We start from the raw sequence: 23,005 nt of genomic DNA, 5'->3' as shown, positions 1-23,005 counted from the left end.
TGATTTTTCTTCTCCTGTTCTATTGCAAATTTTATTTGATTTTTCTCCCATGATTTCGGCTGTATGTGGCCTTCTACCCTTATAGATCTGACTTGTATGTCACTTTCTCAGTCCTTTGTCATAAATGTTCTAATAGGCTTCAATGTGTTTTTTTCCAGGTGTTTATGCCTTTGGATTCCTATTCATGTTGCCTCAGTTATTTGTCAATTATAAGGTAATGATAATATTTGTGTGGCTGATGATGTTATATAATAGTAATTGGATCGAATTTAACAAATGTTTATTGTGGTATTATTTCTGTAATTTGCAGATGAAATCTGTGGCACATTTACCATGGAAAGCGTTTACATATAAAGTGAGTACCATAATTGTGAAATATATTCTTTTGTATGAATACAGTTTATCAAAATTGTAAACCTATTCTGAATCATATTGTCTGAATTGGAGTATGGATTCCTTAACATGGTGATTACGTGAACGGTTTGTCGGGGAATCGCCTCATGATAGTGCAGAGATGTATGGCTGTAGTAATGAACATTCAGACTTCTCTCACCCTGCACACATGCAACACAAATAGTTTCTGCTTGGCTTTAACCCATTAGCGACCCATGACGTACTGGGTACGTCATGGATCGTGTGAGGTTAATACCCGCGAGCTGCCGTAGGCAGTCCGCGCGATCCGCACACATAACAGCTGATTTCAACAGCTGACATGTGTGCCTGCTAGTAGGGCGTGGAATTGTGTTCCACCCGCGACTATTAACCCCTTACATCTCGCTGCCAAAATCTGGCACCGAGATGTATATGCGTGCCGCCATTAGGATAACTTACCCTGCCCCCATCGGAAGTCACATGATGTGATTACGTGACTGCCGGTGGTTGCCATGGAAGCACAGGGTCATGTGATGACGCCTGTAGCTAACATGAGTTACTTTCTTTCAATACCGGCATAGTGCCAGCATTGAGAGTAAAGCACCATATTTGCAGATCTCAGCTCTGTAGCTGTGATTTGAAGATATGGAAGAGCGATCAGATTGCTGATCGTTATAGTCCCCTAAGGGGGTCTAGTAAAATAAAAAAGAAAAGGTTAAAAAAAAACCCTAAAAGTTCAAATCACCCCCCTTTCGCCCCATTGAAAATTAAAGGGTTAAAAAATATACACATTTGGTATCGCCACGTTCAGAAATGCCCGATCTATCAAAATACAAAATCAGTTAATCTGATCGGTAAACGGCGTAGCGACAAAAAAATTCCAAACGCCAAAATTAATTTTTTGGTCACCGCAAATTTTGCGCAAAATGCAATAACAGGCGATCAAAACATAGCATCTGCACAAAAATGGTACAGTTAAAAACGTCAGCTCAAGACACAAAAAATAAGCTGTTACTGAGCTATAGATCCAGAAAAATGAAAACACTACAGGTTTCAGAAAATGGTGCAAAACGTGCGCCACTTTTTTTGGACAAACGTCTGAATTTTTTTTTATCCCCTTAGATGCAAGCAAACCTATTCATGTTTGGTGTCTCCAAACTCGCACCGAACTCAGACATCACAACGACACATCAGTGTTACTATATAGTGAATAAAATATCCCAAAAACTATTGTGCAATCACACTTTTTCCACACTTGAAATTTGTTTGCTGTTTTCCAGTACACTATATGATAAAACTTATGGTTTCATTTAAATTTACATCTCGTCCCGCAAAAAACAAGCCCTCATATGGGAAGATTGACAGAAAAATAAGAAAGGTACGGCTCTTGGAAGAAAGAGAGGAAAATAAAATAAAACGGAAAAACGCAAAACGCCCAGGGACTGGAGTGGTTAAAAAATACTACTTATCTACCCCAAATACAAGGGGGCAAATTGCATGGAGTGTGAGTGTAGGCTGTGACTACAGAGATTTTAATTGCAGTCAGTGATAATGGAGATACATAATTATACGTATTAAGCATGAATATTTACATTGTTATTCATTTTTATGTTGCATGCATGCAAACACAAATTGCAATGCGTGAGCACACCCTCCAAGATTTAAGATTCAGGAGGCGCTATTACAGCTTCAATCCTAGAGTGGTTTTAAGCAATGATTTGTGTTTATTTCTAACAGGCATTTAACACATTTATTGATGACATCTTTGCCTTTATTATAACCATGCCAACATCGCACAGATTAGCGTGTTTTAGAGATGATGTGGTCTTTCTTATTTATTTATACCAAAGATGGTAAGTTCATGAGATATATATATATTTTGTTTTTTGTTTTGTTTTTTTTTTACTTAAGTGTTCTTAAATCTCCTTAACTAATCTATGTGCAGCATAGGGGAGGCTTGATATATACTACAGGGGAAAGCAGTGGGGGTAGTCATGATTTTATTTGTCTATGCACAGCTATTTTAACAAATGTTAGAAATTTTGGCCAGAAAGTCGGCAAAGCTCTTGTTACAGGAGAAATACATATAACCCATAGTGGAATTTAATTTATTAATGCAACAGTCAAACATGTATTGCACTGCTCCATTTACAGTCTTCAGGGCTGAAGGAAATGGTGATCAGTCGAGTTCCCAGTGATTGCACATCTGTGCCACTGAGCTATCTACAGCGCCATTTACTGCTTAGGATGTCATTGTGACGTGTGACGGAAGCATGACAAAGGATGCAATTAACACCGTTTGCAGTACAAATGGATATGTTTTCAATGTAAAACCCTCATATCTTGTCAATATATTTTATGCACTATGACGACTCCGTAAAACACAGTAGATTTTGTGCTAGAAAATATCCAGTGGAAAATCCGCTGTCTGTTTGCACTGTTAGAACTTTGCCTTTAGGCCCCAGTTACACACAATGATATCGCTAACGAGATGTCGTTGGGGTCACGGAATTCGTGACGCACATCCGGCATCGTTAGCGACATCGTTGCGTGTGACACATACGAGCGACCACTAACGATGCAAAATACTCACCAAATCGTTGATTGTTGACATGTCGTCCATTTCCCAATTAGCGTTGCTGGTACTGGACGCAGGTTGTTCGTTGTTCATGAGGCAGCACACACCGCTACGTGTGACACCCTAGTAACGACGAACAATACCGTACCTGCATCCTCCAGCAACGAGGTGGGTGTGACTTTCTTTCAGCTGCTCTCCACCCCTCCGCTTCGATTGGACGCATGGTGTGTGACGTCACTGTGACGCTGCACGAACCGCCCCCTTAGAAAACAGGCTGTTAACCGGCCACAGCGACGTCGCTAGCAAGGTAAGTACGTGTGACGGGTACTAGCGATTTTGTACGCCACGGGCAGCGATTTGCCCGTGACGCACAAACGATGGAGGCGGGTGCTTTCACAAGCGACATCGCTAGCGATGTCGCTGCGTGTAAAGCCCCTTTTAGTCTGAAAACATCTAGATGTCAGTGTATAAGTATAACATGTGTCGCATTCTGCTGCAGATGGAGGTAGCTGTATGTAAATTCTGCCTGGGCATTGATGTGCCACATGTTGTGCCATCAGCCCCAAGTTCACAGTGTAATGTAAGCTAACGTTCTGCTGCAGCAGCCAGATTGATCATTGATTGTTCACGCTAATCTGAGCTGTTTACATTATGAAGCTTGACCACAGCACTTAGTGGTTATCAAGAACATATTCATACCTTTATATGCACTGTCCTAAAATGTGGCTGATATGTGAACTTCAGTTAGTGTTTCCTTTTTCTCTCTTTTCCAGGCTTTATCCTGTGGATAAGACTAGAGTAAATGAATATGGTGAATCTTATGAAGAAAAACCAAAACGGAAGCCACATATAAACTAGATTTCATTGATATGGACTACCTTATCACTTACTTGAATGATATGGTGTGCATTGAAGAAAATGGTGAAATTATCAATGAGTATTTTGAATGCTGTGGCAAACCTGTCTGGACATTGTATTGTCCATGTTGCCAAAATCCAAAAATGTGTTTCTTTAAAAAAAAAAAAAAAAGGTTCCCGCAGCTTTCTTTTCACTTTGTCTTTTTTTTATACCAGGCAAATGGAATTAGCCCATGAAAACAGTAGAAGTTCCACATATAAGGACTGCTTTCTATGCAGAGACTATGTGCATTCCTCAATATAAGGGATTTATTACACTGAGCCCCTGGCTGACTGTATATAATACATAAAAGTAAGGCTAGCATAAGGTAGCAAATGACACCATCAACATTCCTCTGCGCCTATTTACATGAGATGAATTAAACGTTGCTCTAATCAAAACTGAAAAGAAACATGGAGACATAAACAACAGAAGTAATATGCATTTATTATGGCTCTTTGCAATATTGTTATAATCATGTGCGCGGTTAAGGATTTCTTTTCTTCACAGGCATGTTTTGACTGGACCAGCATGTTTTGGGATATGTTTTTTAATTAATGTCAAATTTGAGTAACTGTCATTAACTGTTCTGTTACTTGAAAAGGGATTATTTTCTGTTTTGTTTTTTTTTTCTGCTTAATCTCTAAACTGACTGGACCATGAAGTTATGTAGAAGCTAAGGCTTGACATTTCCACCAGGTGCAGCCGCAGTGGGGTTGTGTGATTGTCGGTTATGGCTGTACTGCTGGCACAGTCTGCTGTGTAGCCAGTATGATAACTGCACGTAACCCACTGATGTTTTCTCTATCTGCCACAATGCTGCTATGCCATCAGAAATCCAACACAAGCAGATTCCACACTGTAATCAGTCACGTTCCAATATTTCTTTGTCATCTCTACATATTCTGTGAAAATATAGGTATATTCCCTTTTTTTGTCAGTTAAAATATTTTGTTAGGTTTTAATGTTTTGCAAATTGTCACTATTGAACAAAAATATAATGATATGCTTGAATGTGTTGTGTTTTTGTATAAAATCTATAGCCTTGTACATTCCTTTTCACTCTAGTACATAAAGGGTAAACGCTCAAAACTGAAGCTTCCCATGGGTCATATTATATGTATCCGTCTCCCACTTGTTCTTGCTCCCCAAATAGCAAATTCTCCTTTGTGCAGCAATCATTGCATAGTGACTGTACAAATCAGATTTCATGATACATTTCACGCCTTACGTCAATTCCACTCATTCAGCCACTGGAATTTCATGTCTGATGTCATTAAACGGATTTGTAAGGTGGAGGGAATGGGACCTTTGGTGGTGTGCCCCCTGAAATGAAACTATGCCCTTCACAAACTTTGCATAAATCAATAGTATATGTGAATATATGATATTGTGTAATATACCTTATTAGAGTAATAATCTTTCCCACCTGTGAGCAAGTTTTTACTCTTTCTAATGTACAGCCCATTATACTCTATAGAGAGGTTAAAGAGAGATGAAATAAGCAGAGAAAGATACAGAATGATTGATTGTGTTGAGCTTTCTTCCTATGCTTTTACCTAACATCAGAGCATGATCCAAGCTACACAGCTCAGGAATGCTTTATAATATGCTTTATGCTGCTTCTTCTTCATGCAAAAAAAAGAATGACAGGCAGAAATCCATTGTTTTCTACTGTAGTCTGTATGGGAGCGATCACAGCAGCAAATCGCCTCCTACCATGTCCCCTCTGAATTGTAAAGCACTGTCTAATATGTTGGCGCTATAGAAATAAAAATTATATTACTATCATCAGCTCCTTGTGGATTGAAAATTTTGAGATAGAAGCTGTAGAGGGGAAAACTGGTGAGAATGCAAGATACAAGTCATGTAATGGCCAGAAATAATATTAGTCTTCATAATATGGCAACCATATTGCCTACTAATAAAGACATAATACAGCTCTGTACATTATCACTGTATTAAATGCAGAGCAGTAATAAAAGACCTCATTAGGAAATATAGAAGGCAACAACTTCAATAGACCCTGAGGAAGTACACGAAACACGTGTTGGGACTTGTCCCCACGTATGTCCATATGTGGCTATAATACCTCTGGTAAGCTCTCCTATATAATTGCTGTTAGGTATTTGACACCCTTTGCATACTGGATTTTTCTATCCAGGTCTCTGACCTTGTTCAGATTGACCTCCTTTGGGGTGTGTTTCTTGTAATACATATATTTTTTCCCTCCGTTTACTTTTGGGATTACTATATAGCGATTTTTTTTTTTTTTTTTTTTTTTTAGTATTTGAGCAAGCCTTATGTGCCTTGCATGTGGCCATATGTGGGGATTTTTTCACCCTTTTTGTCATTTTCCTGTCTACCCATATTTTTGTACATCATATCCCTTGCACTTTTTTGATATGATTAACAAATTATAACTTTTACTACTCTAGTGCTGCTTTGTGTCATTTTTTGACTTAGGGATGTATTTATGCATACAGGGAAATATAAATACTTTTTGGTCCTTTTTGTTTTTCACATTATCACTGTAGTCACAGGCGAGGGAATTGTGGCGACCATGTTGCCTGCTTAGAAAAACACGTATTACTCCCATGTGCATTATAGCAGTAAGTAGAGTGACCAAAAGCCATTAAGGTAAAGATACAACTATGGCGACCATATTACTTACCAGAGGTGACAGAAAGCCATGATGTGGAAATAACAATATGGCGACCAGGTTACCTACTAACAAAGATATGCATATGTGCATTATAACTGTAGCCAGAGGTTACAAGTAGTGAAGTAGTGGGCAAACCCGAACTGTAAACTGTAAAGTTCGGGGTACGTACTGAACACATAGTGTTCGTACACATGGTCCCGAACACGTGTTTTCCTGGGAAACTTGTGTTACAGTTCGGGTCCAGTTCAGGTCCAGGGGCTATAAAAAAACAAAAAAAAGCAAAACATCAAAACATGGTTATGCTTACAGGTTTCACGACACGTCCTGCAGACCCACTCAGCCGCTGTCTCCCGACTACTTCTGCTTCCAGGTCCAATCATTAACTTCCGGTGGTATTCACTGCACTGCTCGTCACTCAGCTGTCTTCAGCTGTTTTCGGCCGTGTTCACGGTGACGTCAGGGTTCACCCAAGTCCATGAGCCATGGACTCGATTGAACTTTGACTGTAACTGTGTGAGTCTCGCATCGGTATCACCAGGCACGGCACACACTCTCCTGACAGGAGCGGGTCGGCTGTATGTATTTCCATGCAGCTGAGGCGCTCCTGCCCGGAGAGTGTGCGTCGTGCCAGGTGATACCGATGTGAGACTCGCAGGAGTCATACGCAAGTGGAATCATACCCTCACTGTCAGCCTGCTTCTCGCTCTGTACATTTCTGTAGAGAGCGATGAAGCAGAGCTGACTTTGCTCTCACTGATTCTTTCTCTGTAGAGACGCTTGTTTGTACAGAGAGATGAAGCAAAGCGGACATTGCTCTCACTGTGGACTACGTCAGACCAATGATTTTTTTTATAATAAAGATGGAGTCTAAATGGTTTTTTGTTTTATTTGTAATAAAAAAAATATTTCAATGTGTTGTTTGTTTTTTGTTTTTGTTTACTGTTTACTAGAAATTCATGGTGGCCATGTCTAATTTGGCGTGACACCATGAATTTCAGGCTCAGTAACAGCTGAGAATACAAAGCTGGTATTAACCCCTTTATTACCCAGCGTGCCACCCCCATCAGGGCCGCTGGATGAGCCGGGTAAAGCGCCTGGAAATGGCGTGAAGAAACTGTGCCTTTTCCAGGGGCGGCTGCAGTTTTTTAGCGTGTGGACCAAGAACGCTTTTGCCTTCTAGATGCTAGAATGTATGGGCTGGTTTCAGGTTACTCCAGCATCCAATCACAGACGCTCACTCTGTGACTGCGTCTCTGTCTGTTATGTTAACAGTAAAATAAAACAACACAAAGAAAAAAATATTTTTTTTTAGAAATAAAACAGAATACATTTAGGACTGCATGTTTATTACACAAAAAAAACCTCTGAGGTAGTCCAAAGGTGGGCGAGCATCTTTAGTTCTGCTACATCTGTGCAAGAAGACAAAGACAAGAAAATGACGTAGCACTCCGTGGTATTTTTTATTCTGAGTGCAGACAAAACGGACAGCCACAGGTTGACACCCCCAGCTGCTTGGCTTTACCTTGGTTGGCAATCAAAATACAGGAAAGCCAGCTGGGGCCTGGGATTCTCAGCATGGTAAGGCCCAAGCATTCTGAGCCCTCCACGCTAAAAACCGCAGCCACCCCTGAAAATTGTTTTTTTTTATTAGCAGCAAAAAAAGAAAAAAAAACATTTAGAGATTCCATCTTTATTATAAAAGATACTTTGTCCAACGTAGTCCACAGGTAGAGCAATGTCAGCTCTGCTTCATCACTCTGTACAGACATACAGAGCGAGAAGCAGGTAGAGCAATGTCAGCTCTGCTTTATCGCTCTGTACAGACATATACAAGAAGCAGGCTGACAGTGAGGGTATGATTCCACTTGCGTATGACTCCTGCGAGTCTCACAACGGTACCACCTGGCACAGCGCACACTCTCCGGGCAGGAGCGCCTCAGCTGCATGGAAATACATGCAGCCAACCCGCTTCTGTCAGGAAGAGTGTATGCCCTGCCAGGTGATACCGATGTGAGACTCGCACAGTGACAGTCAAAGTTCAATCAAGTCCATAGCTAAGCCATGGACTCGGGTGAACCCTGACATCACTGCGAACACAGCCGAAAACAGCCAAAGCCTGCCAAGTGATGAGCACAGCAGTGAATATCACCGGAAGTTAATGATCGGACCTGGAAGCAGAAGCAGCCGGGAGACAGAGTCTGCAGGACGCGTCGCGGGACCTGTAAGTATAAGGACAATGTTTATTATTAACTATATGCTTTAGTTTACAGCCCCCCATCCCATAACGGTAAAGCTCTGGTTTGGACGCAAGTTCGTGTTATCTCTGACCCCGAACACGGACTTTACAAAACGTTCGGGCGAGTGTGCCAATCCTGAACATTGGGGTGTTCGCCCATCACTAGTTACAAGTAGTCAAGGACGTGAAGATACCACTATTGCAACTCTTAGGCCGGTTTCAGACGTCCGTGTTTAATCAGGTACAAGTCACACGCATGGTTATGGTCATACGTGTGTCACGCATCTGTCACATGTATGACATCTGTGTTTGCATACGTGTTACACGTACCAGAGAAAACACGGGTCTTTTACATAAAAATATATTCTATATTCACCTGTATCCAGCGTTGTTTTCTTCGGCTCTGCTGCCTTCCGCTCCTGACCGCCGCTCATTATACTCATAGAATATTCACCGTAGTGAGGAGCTGGAAGCTGGAGCAATGAGGGGACAGCGCTGAGTACAGCACCACCGAGGACAGTATTCACAAAGCAAGCAGTGTGTGTGTGTGTGTATGTGTGTGCGTGCGCAGTGACGTCCAGAAGGTCATTGGAGTTCCCAATGAACTCTGATGACATCCTGATGATACCCCCACGACACCCGCGCTACAGCGGGTGTCAGTACGGTGACTTTAGGGGTTCATCAGAGTTCATTGGGAACTCTGATGAGTCCCCGATGCTGTCCCTGCGATGCTCCGGCTTCAAGGTCCTCACTGCACGCACGCACGCATGTGCTGAGCACATACGCACACATATGTATATACACATGGTTACACCGAGCACATACACACATATAGCGCACATGCATGTATACACGGAACACAGACACACATATCTACACACACACTGCTGGATACTCACTTATCCCCAGCAATGCGGTCCCTGGCACTGAAGTCTCCAGCGCTGCTTTTGCTTCCAGCAACACAGTGGAGTGAATAATCAATTAATATAATGAGCAGCGGTCAGAAGTGGGAGGCAGCAGAACCGAAGAAAACAGCGCTAGATACAGGTAAATATAGAAAATCTTTATTTAAAAGACCTGTGTTTTCTCCGGTATGTGTCACACTGATGTCACACGGATCACATGCCGGAGCAAAAATGGACAGGTCTCCGTGTGTGCCTGTGGGGCCACGAGGGGTGTGAGTACAGCATAGAATAACATAGGTACGTACGTGTTAAAACCGGATGTCATACGTTCCTGAAACAGGGACGTCTGAAACCGGCCTAAAAGACTTAAAAGGACCATATGCGTTAAGACTATCCATTGGTGATAAGTAGCCATGGATGTGGAGATACCACTATGGCAACCATACATAATCATAAAGACATATTATACACATATTATACAGTAGCTTTAGCCAGAGGTGACAAAATGCCATGAATGGAAAGCTACCACTATGTTGACCTTATTACCTGCTAATAAAGACATAAAAGGGCCATGTGCATTATAGCTGTAATGAGAGGTGACAACCATAATTTGGACATACCACTACGGTAATCATATTGCCTACAAACATTTTACAGCCATGTGAGTTATAGATGTAGCCAGAGATGACAGCGATGACGTTTTGTTAGCACTATGGTGACCATGTTACCTATTACTAACAAAGACATTATACAGACATGTGCATTATAGCTGTAGTCAGTTGGCATAATGTCATCTATGTGGAAATACCAAAAAGGCGATTATAATTGTGAATAAATACATTGAAGCTGTAGTCAGAGGTGAGAGCCATGGAAGGGCAGATACTACTTTGGTGACCTTGTTACCCACAAATAAATTCATAATACGGGCATGTCTATTTGATGTATGTTTATGCCAACGAATCATGCATCTGTGTTTGTGTGCCAAGGAAGCAAAACGGGTTAGTATAAGCATGCCACCAAGGTATACAGGCTAGAATCCAAGTGCTGTCGAAGCAGGCATCTCGATGGTTGTGTGCCACCATCCTCAGCATATATGTTAGTATGTGCATGCCACCGAAACATGCATCTCAGTTTGTGGGTTAATGTTTGTGTGCCACATCTGCATATGTGGGTTAGTATTTGTGTGCTAGCGAAGGATGCATATTCATGCTTGCATGTCACTAAAGCACACAGATAAATATTTCCATGCCACCAAAGCATGCGGCTCGGAGTTTGCGTGCCACTGAAGCATACGTCTTGGTACCTGCGTGTCTCAGAAGCATGCGTGATGGTATATGCATGCCACGGAAGAATATATTTGCGGGTTTCCAAAGCACACAGGTTCGTTTTTATGGGCCACTGAAGCATGTATACAGTGCCTTGCGAAAGTATTCGGGCCCCTTGAATTTGTCAACCTTTACCCACATTTCAGGCTTCAAACATAAAGATAAAAAAATTTAAATTAATGGTGAAGAATCAACACGTGGGACACAATTGTGAAGTTGAACGAAATCTATTGCTTATTTTAAACTTTTCTAAAAATAAATTGAAAAGTGGGGTATGGAATATTATTCGTCCCCTTTACTTTCAGTGCAGCAAACTCACTCCAGAAGTTCATTGAGGATTTCTGAATGATCCAATGTTGTCCTAAATGACTGATGATGATAAATATAACACAGCACAACAATGTTTTTGCTACTGAGGGTAAAACATGTGTTCTGTACTAATTTGAACATGCTGATTCCAAATATGAACTCAGAATTTGCACAGCACGTCCAGATTTTGAGTTATACTTAGAAAAGGCCATACGCCTATTCAGGCATTGTTGAAGATATTCTTACACACATTCGTTGACCTCCCCGGACCTATCCGGGCATGTTCAGACAGGTATGGGAGCTGATATCAGCACTAACCAGTTATGGCTATATGTAGGACCTATCCAAACATGTACAGACATGTCTGGGAGCTGATATCAGCACTAACCAGTTATGGCTATATGTAGGACCTATCCAGACATGTTCAGACATGTCTGGGAGCTGATGTCAGCATTAACCAGTTATGGCTATATATAGGGAGTGCTGACACCAGATTTACAGACAACTGTTGGACAGTGTTCAATAAAGTTTTCTTTTAAAGCTAGTAGTGCGATTTATCTGGATTACAATGAATAGACGTAAATGTCTTAACGACCCGGACAATTTTTGTTATGTTTGCGGGAAATTTATTACGTTTGATCAACGCAAGAATTTGACCAGAAGAGTAAGAGTTGCTTACAAGTATTATTTTGATTGTCAAGTAGGAGATCAGGATAAAAACTGGGCACCTCATGTGTGTTGCACTGTGTGCTACTCTGGGCTAACGCAATGGTTGAATGGGAAAAGAAAAGGATTGACATTTGCAGTGCCCATGGTTTGGCGTGAACAGAAAGATCATAGTTCGGACTGTTATTTCTGTATGACTAAAATTGCCAGATATTCAAAGAGGAATAAATCACAAATTGTGTACCCTGACTGTGAGTCTGCTCGTAAGCCATTACCACACGATGCGGAGAATCCAGTGCCTGTTCCTCCTTCACCAGCCGCTGCTACTGAGACAGACAGTGATAGCTCAGATCCTAATAAAAAAGATGATGATAGCGATGATGAATTTCATGCCCAAGAAGATCAGGAATATCAGAAGAGTAAGCCACACCTACTAAACCAATCTGATTTAGATGATCTGATACGAGATCTGTCGTTGTCTAAAGAGAAATCAGAACTGTTAGCCTCTAGACTTCAGGAATGGAATTTGTTACAAGAAGGCACATCAATATCACACTTTTGTTATCGACACAAAAAGTTAGCTTCATACTATGTCATGGAAAATGGTGTCTGCTTCTGTACTGATGTGAATGGGCTTATGCTAGAGTTGGGTTGTAGACATTTTCCAGATCAATGGAGACTGTTCATAGACTCTAGTAAAGCAAGCTTGAAAGCTGTTCTGTTGCACAATGGCAATGAAAAGCCATCTGTCCCCATTGCACATGCGGTTGGAATGAAAGAGACCTATGCTTCTATGCAGATCATTCTGAAATTGATTAAATATTCAGAACATCAATGGAACATTTGTGCTGACCTCAAAGTTGTTGCACTAGTCCTTGGTTTGCAGTTAGGTTACACTAAGCATATGTGCTTTCTGTGCCTATGGAACAGTCGAGATGACAACAACCATTATAAAATTAAACGGTGGCCCAATAGAGATGAACATAAGATTGGTAAGCACAATGTTCAACACGAATCACTTGTCGATCCACTTAAAGTTTATCTTCCACCTCTTCACATTAAACTAGGACTAATGAAAAATTTTGTAGTAGCAATGGATCGTCAAGGGAATGGATTTAAGTATCTGAAGGAAAAGTTTAGTGCATTGAAAACTGAGGCCAAACTCAAAGCAGGAATCTTTATTGGTCCTGAAATCCACCAACTAATCCATGATGAAATCTTCAAGAAAGAACTCACCCCACTTGAACTAACTGCATGGGATGCATTTATATTAGTAGTTCAAAACTTCCTTGGAAACGAAAGAGCAGAAAACTATGCTGAACTAATAGACAATATGCTTCAAGCATACGAAATGCATGGTGCCCGAATGTCATTGAAAATGCATTTCCTACATTCACATCTTGACTTCTTTCCTCCAAATATGGGTAATGTCAGTGACGAACATGGTGAGAGATTCCACCAGGACATTTCTACTATGGAAAAAAGATACCCAGGTCGCTTTAACCCCAACATGATGGGCGATTACTGCTGGTTTTTGCAACCGGCCACTAGGACCACTCACAAGCGCAAAAGCAAGTGCCTGAAGCACTTTTAAAAGTACTCTGCTGAGTTCAAGGCGATTTCTTAAGCTACTATAAGTGATTTTTAAGTTTTTTTGTTTATTTACCTATACTTCTTTTTCAATAAAAATGATAATACATGTTGTGAAACTGTGGGACATAACGATTCTGTATCTTTATTAATTGCTTATTTTAATTTTCACAAAAATTGGAATAACTTAATATCCTGACGTGCTACAAAAAAACTAACTTCAGATTTGGATTCAGCGCATTCGATTTAGTATAGCACACATGGTTTTTGCCAAGTAGCAGACAAAAAGTGTTTATTTGTTGTGCTGTGTAATCCACCTGTGTGTAATAAAGTCTCCGTATAAATGCATCTGCTCTGTGATAGCCTCAGTGTTCTGTTTAATGCACAGAGAGAATCATGAAGACCAAGGAACACAACAGGCAGGTCCGTGATACTGTTGTGGAGGAATTTAAAGCCGGATTTGGTTACAAAAATATTTCCAAAGCTTTAAACATCCCAAGGAGCACTGTGCAAGCGATCATATTGAAATGGAAGGCGTATAATACCACTGCAAATCTACCAAGACCTGGCCATCCCTCAAAACCTTCATCTCAAACAAAGAGAAGACTGATCAGAGATGCAGCCAAGAGGCCCATGATCACTCTGAATGAACTGCAGAGGTGGGAGAGTCTGTCCATAGGACAACAATCTGTTGTACAGTGCACAAATCTGGCCTTTATGGAAGAGTGGCAAGAAGAAAGCAATTTCTCAAAGATATCCATAAAAAGTGTCGTTTACAGTATTCCAGAAGCCATCTGGTAGACGCACCAAACATGTGGAAGAGGGTGCTCTGGTCAGATGAAACCAAAATCGAACTTTTTGGGCACAATGCCAAACGATATGTTTGGAGTAAAAGCAACACAGCTCATCACCCTGAACACACCATCCCCACTGTTAAACATGGTGGTGGCAGCATCATGGTTTTGGCCTGCTTTTCTTCAGCAGGGATGGGTTAGATGGTTAAAATTGATGAGAAGATGGATGGAGCCAAATACAGGACCATTCTTGAAAATCTGTTGGAGTCTGCAAAAGACTTGAGATTGGGACGGAGATTTGTCTTCCAACAAGACAATGATCCAAAACATAAAGCAAAATCTACAATGGAATGGTTCAAAAATAAGGAGTGTTAGAATGGTCAAGTCAAAGTCCAGACCTGAATCCAATCGAGAATCTGTGGAAAGAGCTGAAAACTGCTGTTCACAAACTCTCTCCATCCAACCTCACTTAGCTCGAGCTGTTTTCAAAGGAAGAATTGGCAAGAATTTCAGTGTCTCAATGTGCAAACTAATAGAGACATACCCCAAGCGGCTTGCAGCTGTAATCGCAGCAAAAGCTGGCGCTACAAAGTATTAACTTAAAGGGGACTAATAATATTGCACGCCCCACTTTTCAGTTTTGTATTTTTTAAAAATGTTTAAAATAAACTTCATTCAACCTTACAATTGGGTCCCACTTGTTGATTCTTCACCATAACATTAAAATTTTTATCTTTATGTTTGAAGCCTGAAATGTGGTTAAAGGTTGACAAATTCAAAGGGACCGAATACTTTCGCAAGGCACTGGATGTAAGTATGTGCGTACCACTAAGGCACTTGTTAGTACTTGCTTGCAGGTTAATATTTGCATTCCAACCAAGCATGTGGGTTAGTATTTGTGTGCCACCAATGTAAGCCAGTTAGTACTTACATGCCAGTTAGAGTAGTTTAAACTTCAGTTTCCAAGTTTCTGGGATTAATTTTATTGTGCCAGTGATAATTAAGGAAATACAAAGGCATGTAATTTACAAAGCTCTCCACTCGAATAAATTAAGGTCAAGGTACCATGCATACATTTAGGCAAAAAGCAGAATAACATACAGTACATTAGCTGCATTTTAATTTTTCAGTCCAGGTAAGTCACGCCCCTCAAGCAAGTCTTTCTTTCAGTGTGTTCTCATGAGAATTGCCACATTCTATGAGATATGTTAGGTCTGAAGACAATCCCTTATTCTGACACCACCAAGCATGTACAAGTGCTTCTCAATTAATTAGAATATCATCAAAAAATTAATTTATTTCAGTTATTCAATACAAAAAGGAAAACACATGTATTATATAGAGTCATTACACACAGATTGATCTATTTCAAGTGTTTATTTCTGTTAATGTTTGTGATTATTGCTTACAGCCAATGAAAACCCGAAAGTTATCATAAAAAAATTAGAATATATTATTAGACCAACTGAAAAAATATTTTTATCTCAGAAATGTTGGCCTCCTGAAAAGTCTGTACAGTAAATGCACAGTGCTCCTTTTGCATAAATTACTGCATCAATGTGGCGTGGCATGGAGGCAATCAGCCTGTGGTACTGCCGAGGGGTTATAGAAGCCCAGGTTGCTTTGATAGCAGCCTTGAACTTGTCTGCATTGTTGGGTCTGGTGTCTCTCATCTTCCTCTTGACAATACCCCATATATTCTCTATGGGGTTTAGGTCAGGCGAGTCTGCTGGTCAATCAAGCATAGTGATACTGTGGTTACTAAACCAGGAATTGGTATTTTTGGCAGTGTGGACAGGTGCCAAATCCTGCTGGAAAATGAAATTTCCATCTCCAAAAAGCTTGTCGGCAGAAGGAAGCATGAAGTGCTTTAAAATTTACTGGTAGACTGTTGCACAGATTTTGGTCTTGATAAAACACAGTGGACCTACACCAACAGATGACATGGCTCCCCAAACCATCACTGATTGAGGAGACTTCACACTAGACCTCAAGCAGCTTGGATTATGGCCTCTCCACTCTTCCTCCAGACTCTGGGACCTTGATTTCCAAATGAAATGCAAAATTAAATTTACTTTCATCTGAAAACAACATCTTGGACCACTGAACCACAGACCAGTTCTTTTTCTCCTTGGCCCAGGTAAGACACTTCTGGCGTTGTCTATTGGTCATGACTGGCTTGGCACAAGGAATGCGACACTTGTAGCCCATGTCGTGGATATGTCTGTGTGTGTTGTCTCTTGAAGCACTGACTCCAACAGCAGTCCACTCCTTGTGAATCTTCCCCAAATTTGTGAATGGCCTTTTCTTAACAATCCTATCAAGGCTGCGGTTATCCCGGCTGCTAGTGTACCTTTTTCTGTCATATTATTTTCTTCCACTCAACTTTCCATTAATATGCTTGGATACAGCACTCTGTGAACAGCCAGCTTCTTTAGCAATGACCTTTTGTGTCTTACCCTCCTTGTGGAGTGTGTCAGTGAATGTATTCTCGACATTTGTCAAGTCAGCAGTCTTCCCCATGATTGTGTAGCCTACTGAACAAGACTAAGGGACCATTTTAAATGCTTAGGGAGCATTTGCAGGTGTTTTGTGTTAATTATTCTAATTTTCTGAGATAATGACTATTGGGTTTTCATTGGCTGTAAGCCATAGTCATCAATATTAACAGAAATAAACACTTGAAATAGATAACTCTGTAATTACTCTATATATAATATATACTTTCACTTTTTGTATTGAATTAGTGAAATAAATTAACTTTTGCTTATATTTAAATTTATTGAGAAGCACTTGTATCTAAGCATTTGCATACAACAAAAGCATGTTTTGGTCTGTGTGCTACTGACGGCTGTATCTTGGTATCTGCCTTCCTCTGAAACACAGTTAGTATTTTTTTTCCACTAAAACACTTATCTCAGTGTTTGTATGCCATTAAAGCAAGCAAGTTATTAGTGTTCCACCAAGACACGAGTCTCAGAGTTTTCATAACAGTGAAGCAACGCGTTAGTGTGAGAGAACATACTACATTTTGTCTCTCTGTCTCCATCATTTCTCATAACTGCTGTTTCATGTTGATCAATAGTTAAAGGGAATGGTGGGTCCTGACCCTGCTTGTTGCCGCCCACAGACCCTGTGATGATCGCGGCCCTATGCCAGGGGGTCTTTGCCGGCAGGGTTTTACAACAGTTGAATAATTTGCAGTGCTGCTCAGAGGAGCTCTGTGCACTATAGCAGTGGCTGCGCTGGCCAATCAGATGCAAGGAGGTGACGTCCTCCAGCGACGTCACCTCTTTGCATCTGATTGGTGGGCGGCAGCCATTGGTATAGTGCAAATAAAGAATAATGTTTGGAACATCATTCTAAGTCTGAACTGGGTGCAAAAAGCTAATAAAATATCACTATATGGAGAGAAGGTATGCACACCAGTGACTATGCAAGGGGAATACATGTAATAGCAGAGACTGCTGTGTGAATACTGGCCTGAAAAATACAATAGCTATATGTGAAAATGAAAAAATGACAATGGAATCTGCATAACTGCCATAAAATATGAATAAAGAGAAATTTAGCTATTTAATTGATGCAACAGAGCCCCAACACCTCGCCACAGTATTCTCTTACTTTGGGGTCCTAAGCTAATGTGTGTCCTTTCATGCAGTTAAAAAACTTACCGTGTATGGGAAGCTGAGACCCAGGCTATGTATAATGTGGACAATAGGTATGAGTGGGGTCGGGTTCACAAACAAAAGACTACAAACAAATAATGAATAACGTTTGGAACACCATTCTAAAGGTACCGTCACACTAAGCGACGCTCCAGTGATCCCACCAGCAACCTGACCTGGCAGGGATCGCTGGAGCGTCGCTACACGGGTTGCTGGTGAGCTGTCACACAGGCAGATCTCACAAGCAACCAGTGACCAGCCCCCAGCCAGCAGCGACGCGTGGAAGCATGCTGCGCTTGGTAACTAAGGTAAATATTGGGTAACCAACCCGATATTTACCTTGGTTACCAGCGCACACCGCTTAGCGCTGGCTCCCTGCACTCCTAGCCACAGTACACATCGGGTTAATTACCCGATGTGTACTCTGCTACGTGTGCAGGGAGCCGGCTTCTGCGGACGCTGGTAACCACGGTAAACATCGGGTAACCAAGAAGCCCTTACCTTGGTAACCCGATATTTACCTTCGTTACCAGCGTCCGCCGCTCTCACGCTGCCAGTGCCGGCTCCCTGTTCCCTGCTCTCCTAGCCACAGTACACATCGGGTTAATTACCCGATGTGTACTCCGGCTACGTGTACAGGGAGCCGGCACTGACAGCGTAAGAGCGGCTGACGCTGGTAACGAAGGTAAATATCGGGTAACCAAGGTAAGGGCTTCTTGGTTACCCGATGTTTACCGTGGTTACCAGCGTCCGCAGAAGCCGGCTCCTGCTGCCTGCACATTCAGTTGTTGCTCTCCCGCTGTGAAGCACACATCGCTGTGTGTGACAGCGAGAGAGCAACAACTAAAAAATGGTCCAGGACATTCCGCCACAACCAGCGACCTCACAGCAGGGGCCAGGTTGTTGCTGGATGGCACACACAGCGACATCACTAGCAACATCGCTGCTACGTCACAAAAGTCGTGCCTCAGCAGCGATGTTGCTAGCGATGTTGCTTAGTGTGACGTGGCCTTAAGTCTGAACTGGGTGCAAATACCTAAAAAAAAAATCACTATATGGAGAGAAGGTATTGTGAGGTAGCGACCACCAATGTTGTGGATCCCCCTGTGATATTGAACTGAAGGTGTGACTGTGGGACCTGCAGTTCCACAGAACTTGGGTTGTAATTAAGGGTTAGGTTCCCTTTAAATTGTGACCAGTGTAATGGACAGAGCTGGAGAATCACATACCTCCACCTGTGGGTGTATCCGGTTGGGTTTAAGAGACTGTTAGTTTTAGAAACAGAGAGAAGCCTGAGAGTGCTGCACTTGGAGGATGTGTGCTGAAGATCTCAGTCTGTGTGAAGACTGAAGAGAGACGTTTGGAAATCAGTCCAGGTGAGGACTGGGGAAAATTCTGCAGCCTGGCTGGAGAGGGCTGGAGGCTGCAGGTTGCAACCACAGTGACTTGTGTTCGCTGGCTGGAGCCAGAGTGTGGAGAATCCACTATGGACATTTAATTGGACTGGAAGCCCACGGTATGTGGATGTTATATTTTCCTTTAAGCAAGGAGAGGCTTTGTTACATTTTTTTTTAGCAGTTTATGTTGAGTCTAATAAATAAACTGCTGCGTTTTAGAGGAGACGGTGATACCTATGTTGTCTAAGGTGCAAGCGAGTGAAACCCCCGGGTTGCGGTAAGCAACGTTTACATATGGTGCTAGACTGCGGGCAGCAATCCAGGCAGCACGTCTAGCAACTGCAGAGGTGTTGTTCCTGTGGATCAGCCGGGTCCACGAAGGTTTTTTTTTTTTTCTCTACTGTCTACACACTGCAAGGAAGTGTTGCCTGTGGATCGGCGGGTCCACAAAAGTTGATGGCGCACTCAAGCGACTTGCGGTGGATCGGCGGGTCCACGAAGGTCCGTGGGAGCTGAGCGACCATGACTGGAGCAGCTTGTGTGGATGAGATACTGTTAAAGTACCTGGTGCGGGTCGGTGAGCAGCGACTGCAGGAGACTGGCTGCCAGGAGGTAAAGCAGCATGAGCTGCAGCGGCGACAGGAGTCGCTGGCAGAGCGTCTGGACTTGGTGGCGCTGGACAAGTGGGTACAGTCCCTTGTGGGGTCAGTGCACACACAGGGTGCTCAGAAGGATATCTGGGGCACCGAGGTACTGTGTGGTTTGGGACATGCGTTTTCCATGGAAAGGCCATGGAATGTACCCTCGGGACTGGGTTACCCAAAAGGGGGTGGAATCCCAAAAGGGGGTGGAGAATCCCATAGACAAGGGCGCAGATAGACAGTAATGAAGCACAAGGGTGTTCATGCTGCAGGTGTCCTGTCTGCAGTGTAGACCACCCATCTGACGATAGGCCACGTCTGTGTACCGTGGAAGTGGATGGAGAATACGTAACTAGACTCGTAGACTCACGGAGTTTGGTGACCCTGGTGAGGGCCACAACTAATGTCTACCTGATTCCTGGAAAGAAGTTCCACGCCAACTGCACCCACAATAATGATAAAGAATACCCAATGTCCAGCGTGGTCATTAAGACAGACAGGGACATTGGTTCTCATGATGTTGGTGTAGTTTCAGATTTACAGCACCCAATTATTATAGGTTGGGACTCTAAATTATTTGTGGACTTGTGAAAGCAGGGGGAACTGTCCGGGTGCTTGTGTAAGAGCCGGAACGGTCCAAAGGAAGCTCCACCACAGCGGGAGGTTAAAAAGAGTCCTTGTGAGGTGGTAAGGTGAAGATAGCACCCCCTAAAGTTAACTGTCCTAAGTTAGGGGGGAGCAAAGAAAAAGGTGGACATGCCCAACTTAGTGACATGATGGGTAAGAAAATAAATGACAATATGACCGTTAGTGACGGGGGAGCTCCAGAAAAGGGAGCCAACACCTGGTTAGGTGGGAACACGTTAGTCCAGGACACCAGGGCAAGTGACGACTCCAGTAAAGACACTGACTCTACTAAAGTGGCAAACAAGTACAGTGACGTACTGATGAGCAAAGAGGGGAAAACCCCCTCCCGTCGCCGAAGGCGCAACAGGCGTAGAGAGGCGGAGCAAGCTACAATCTCTGAAAATATGGTCCAGGTAGAGACAGTGTCATGTATTTCTGCCCAAAGTGTGGATTCCCTTCCAGAATCTGAGTCTGCAGAGAAGGTTGAGAAAGGCACGTTGCCAATAGCAACCGCTAATGTAGTGTTGGACAGCAAAATCATGCAGAAGAAAGATGAGTCTGAGCTAGAACTGACACATTGTAACGACAGAAATTAGCAGGGTGAAAATGCAGAAAAGGAGCTGACCAAAACAGTAGTGGTGATTGTGGAGACACGGGGCTCAGTGGGTGCTCTCGTCCGCTAAAACCCGCCGCCTTTAGAAAGACAGCGTGGCTCAGGGCTCATCCCAACTGAACGCCGGCCTCCTTAACCGTGGGCGTAACACTACTCAGACAACACTGGGTGAGGCAATCACAATAATTAGACTTTATTAGATCCCCAAACAATTAACGGCACATAACCAGCAAAACACAAATGTAACAGGTAACAGAGTCTCACCCTTCCGCTGGCTCACCAGGGATTTAGAATGTCCATGCCTCACAGGTTCCAGAGCTACTTACTTCAATCCGGCAGCACCCCGCTTTCGGCGGGCACCCACCGTGACTGGAATAACGCCAGATTTAGGAAACTGGCTGAGGTCTGCAAAGTCTGTAACAGGTGACTGAACTGTCCCAACCTGAGTGTCCTCCTTAGGTAGTCCTGGTATGATGATACAATCCTGGCAGCCGGAGTCTAAATCCCTAGGCTGTGGATATGGTCTCCAACCAGAACCGGAGTCCCTAGATTGAAGCCATAAGATATCCTGATCCTCTAGTCAGCTCCTAAGAGCTTAGACTGGATCCATCAGCATCCATCAACAACCTGGTGGCTTAAAGAAGTCCTTTTTATAGCCACAGCCTTCCACTTGGATGAATTTCAAGCTGCATGGATAATGTTTATTTAAATGGTGTGCATAGAAAGACTGAGTATATCTACATGAAGTCTGCAAGTCACAGACTCGACAATGGCTACTAAGGTAATCACATTAGCAATACATAACTACAATACAATGATTACTGGAAGAGTCTGGAGAAACAATACGTCTGGCTTTCAGTGGCCAACACAATTACATGAGTCAACAAGAGTCTTGTAAAACAATGAGGGACTTATCCCCTGTCTATAAACAATCTATCATCCTGTCTGGCTAAATTTTAAGAAACTTTAACCTATGAGAGTCCATGTCATGACAGTAATGTCCCCTATGATTTCCTGGTGTGAAGCTGATGGTCTGTTGAGTGAGAACACTATAGGAGAAGAAATCCTAGAGGCTGTTGGTGGAGGAAAAATCCACAAAGGTCATGGTGAGCAGACCAGTGACCCACCCAGTGCTGGCGTGAATAACAGTGCCAACGGCATAAACGCTGTTGTAGACTCCAGAAAATCTGAGGTTGAAGGTATGGAGTGCAAGAAAGCCTCTGAAGTTGCAGAGAATCAAGAGGAAATTGAGGTAGATGCTGCAGAGTCCCAAGAGATGGCTAAAGCTGCAGAAGTTGAGAGAACCCTTAAAGTAGGGAAATCTAGCCCAGAAGTCCCATCAGCAGCTGAGAGCTTAACTGAATTTACTGGTAAGACCAAGATGGAGGCCATAAAGATGGACTTGGTTCAGAAGATTGAGAATCTAGAGGTCAAAGATGAGGAAAAATTCAAAGGCTCTGAGGCTATGGAAAATCCTGAGGAGACTGCAACTCCAAAGGTGGAGCCTGAGATAAGAAAAGAGGATGGATGTGGAAGACCCAAGGAATGGCCTTACAGGTAAAGAAATTCGGCCAGTCTTTACGTGCATGGTAGAAGTCCCTGCAGACTTGAAAAAAGCCTGTGCCAGTGAGGCGGTACATGAAAAATTCAAGACGGCCGTAGGAGCCTATAAAGTGTACTTTGCCCCAGCGTCTTGTCGGTTGGTGGTGTGCTCTGTAAGTG

The 23,005-nt window shown here is 42.6% G+C and overlaps 1 protein-coding gene across 1 annotated transcript in view; it reads left to right on the top strand.

Moving 5' to 3' along the window:
* The window catches only part of CLPTM1L (CLPTM1 like), a 98,808-nt gene extending 93,167 nt beyond the window's left edge, over positions 1-5,641 (top strand). Inside the window, exons 13-16 of the mRNA XM_075316122.1 lie at positions 159-214; positions 311-355; positions 2,110-2,225; positions 3,724-5,641. Of these exons, the coding sequence (XP_075172237.1) occupies positions 159-214; positions 311-355; positions 2,110-2,225; positions 3,724-3,808 (302 nt within the window). The 3' untranslated portion in view covers positions 3,809-5,641. The remainder of the gene's footprint in view (positions 1-158; positions 215-310; positions 356-2,109; positions 2,226-3,723) is intronic.
* Positions 5,642-23,005: the final 17,364 nt, after the last annotated feature.

Source organism: Anomaloglossus baeobatrachus, chromosome 6 (genome assembly GCF_048569485.1).
Source record: "Anomaloglossus baeobatrachus isolate aAnoBae1 chromosome 6, aAnoBae1.hap1, whole genome shotgun sequence".
In the NCBI taxonomy this organism is placed as follows: domain Eukaryota; kingdom Metazoa; phylum Chordata; class Amphibia; order Anura; family Aromobatidae; genus Anomaloglossus; species Anomaloglossus baeobatrachus.
The sequence above is the reverse complement of the archived record's forward strand: the minus strand, read 5'-3'. Positions and strand labels throughout refer to the sequence as shown.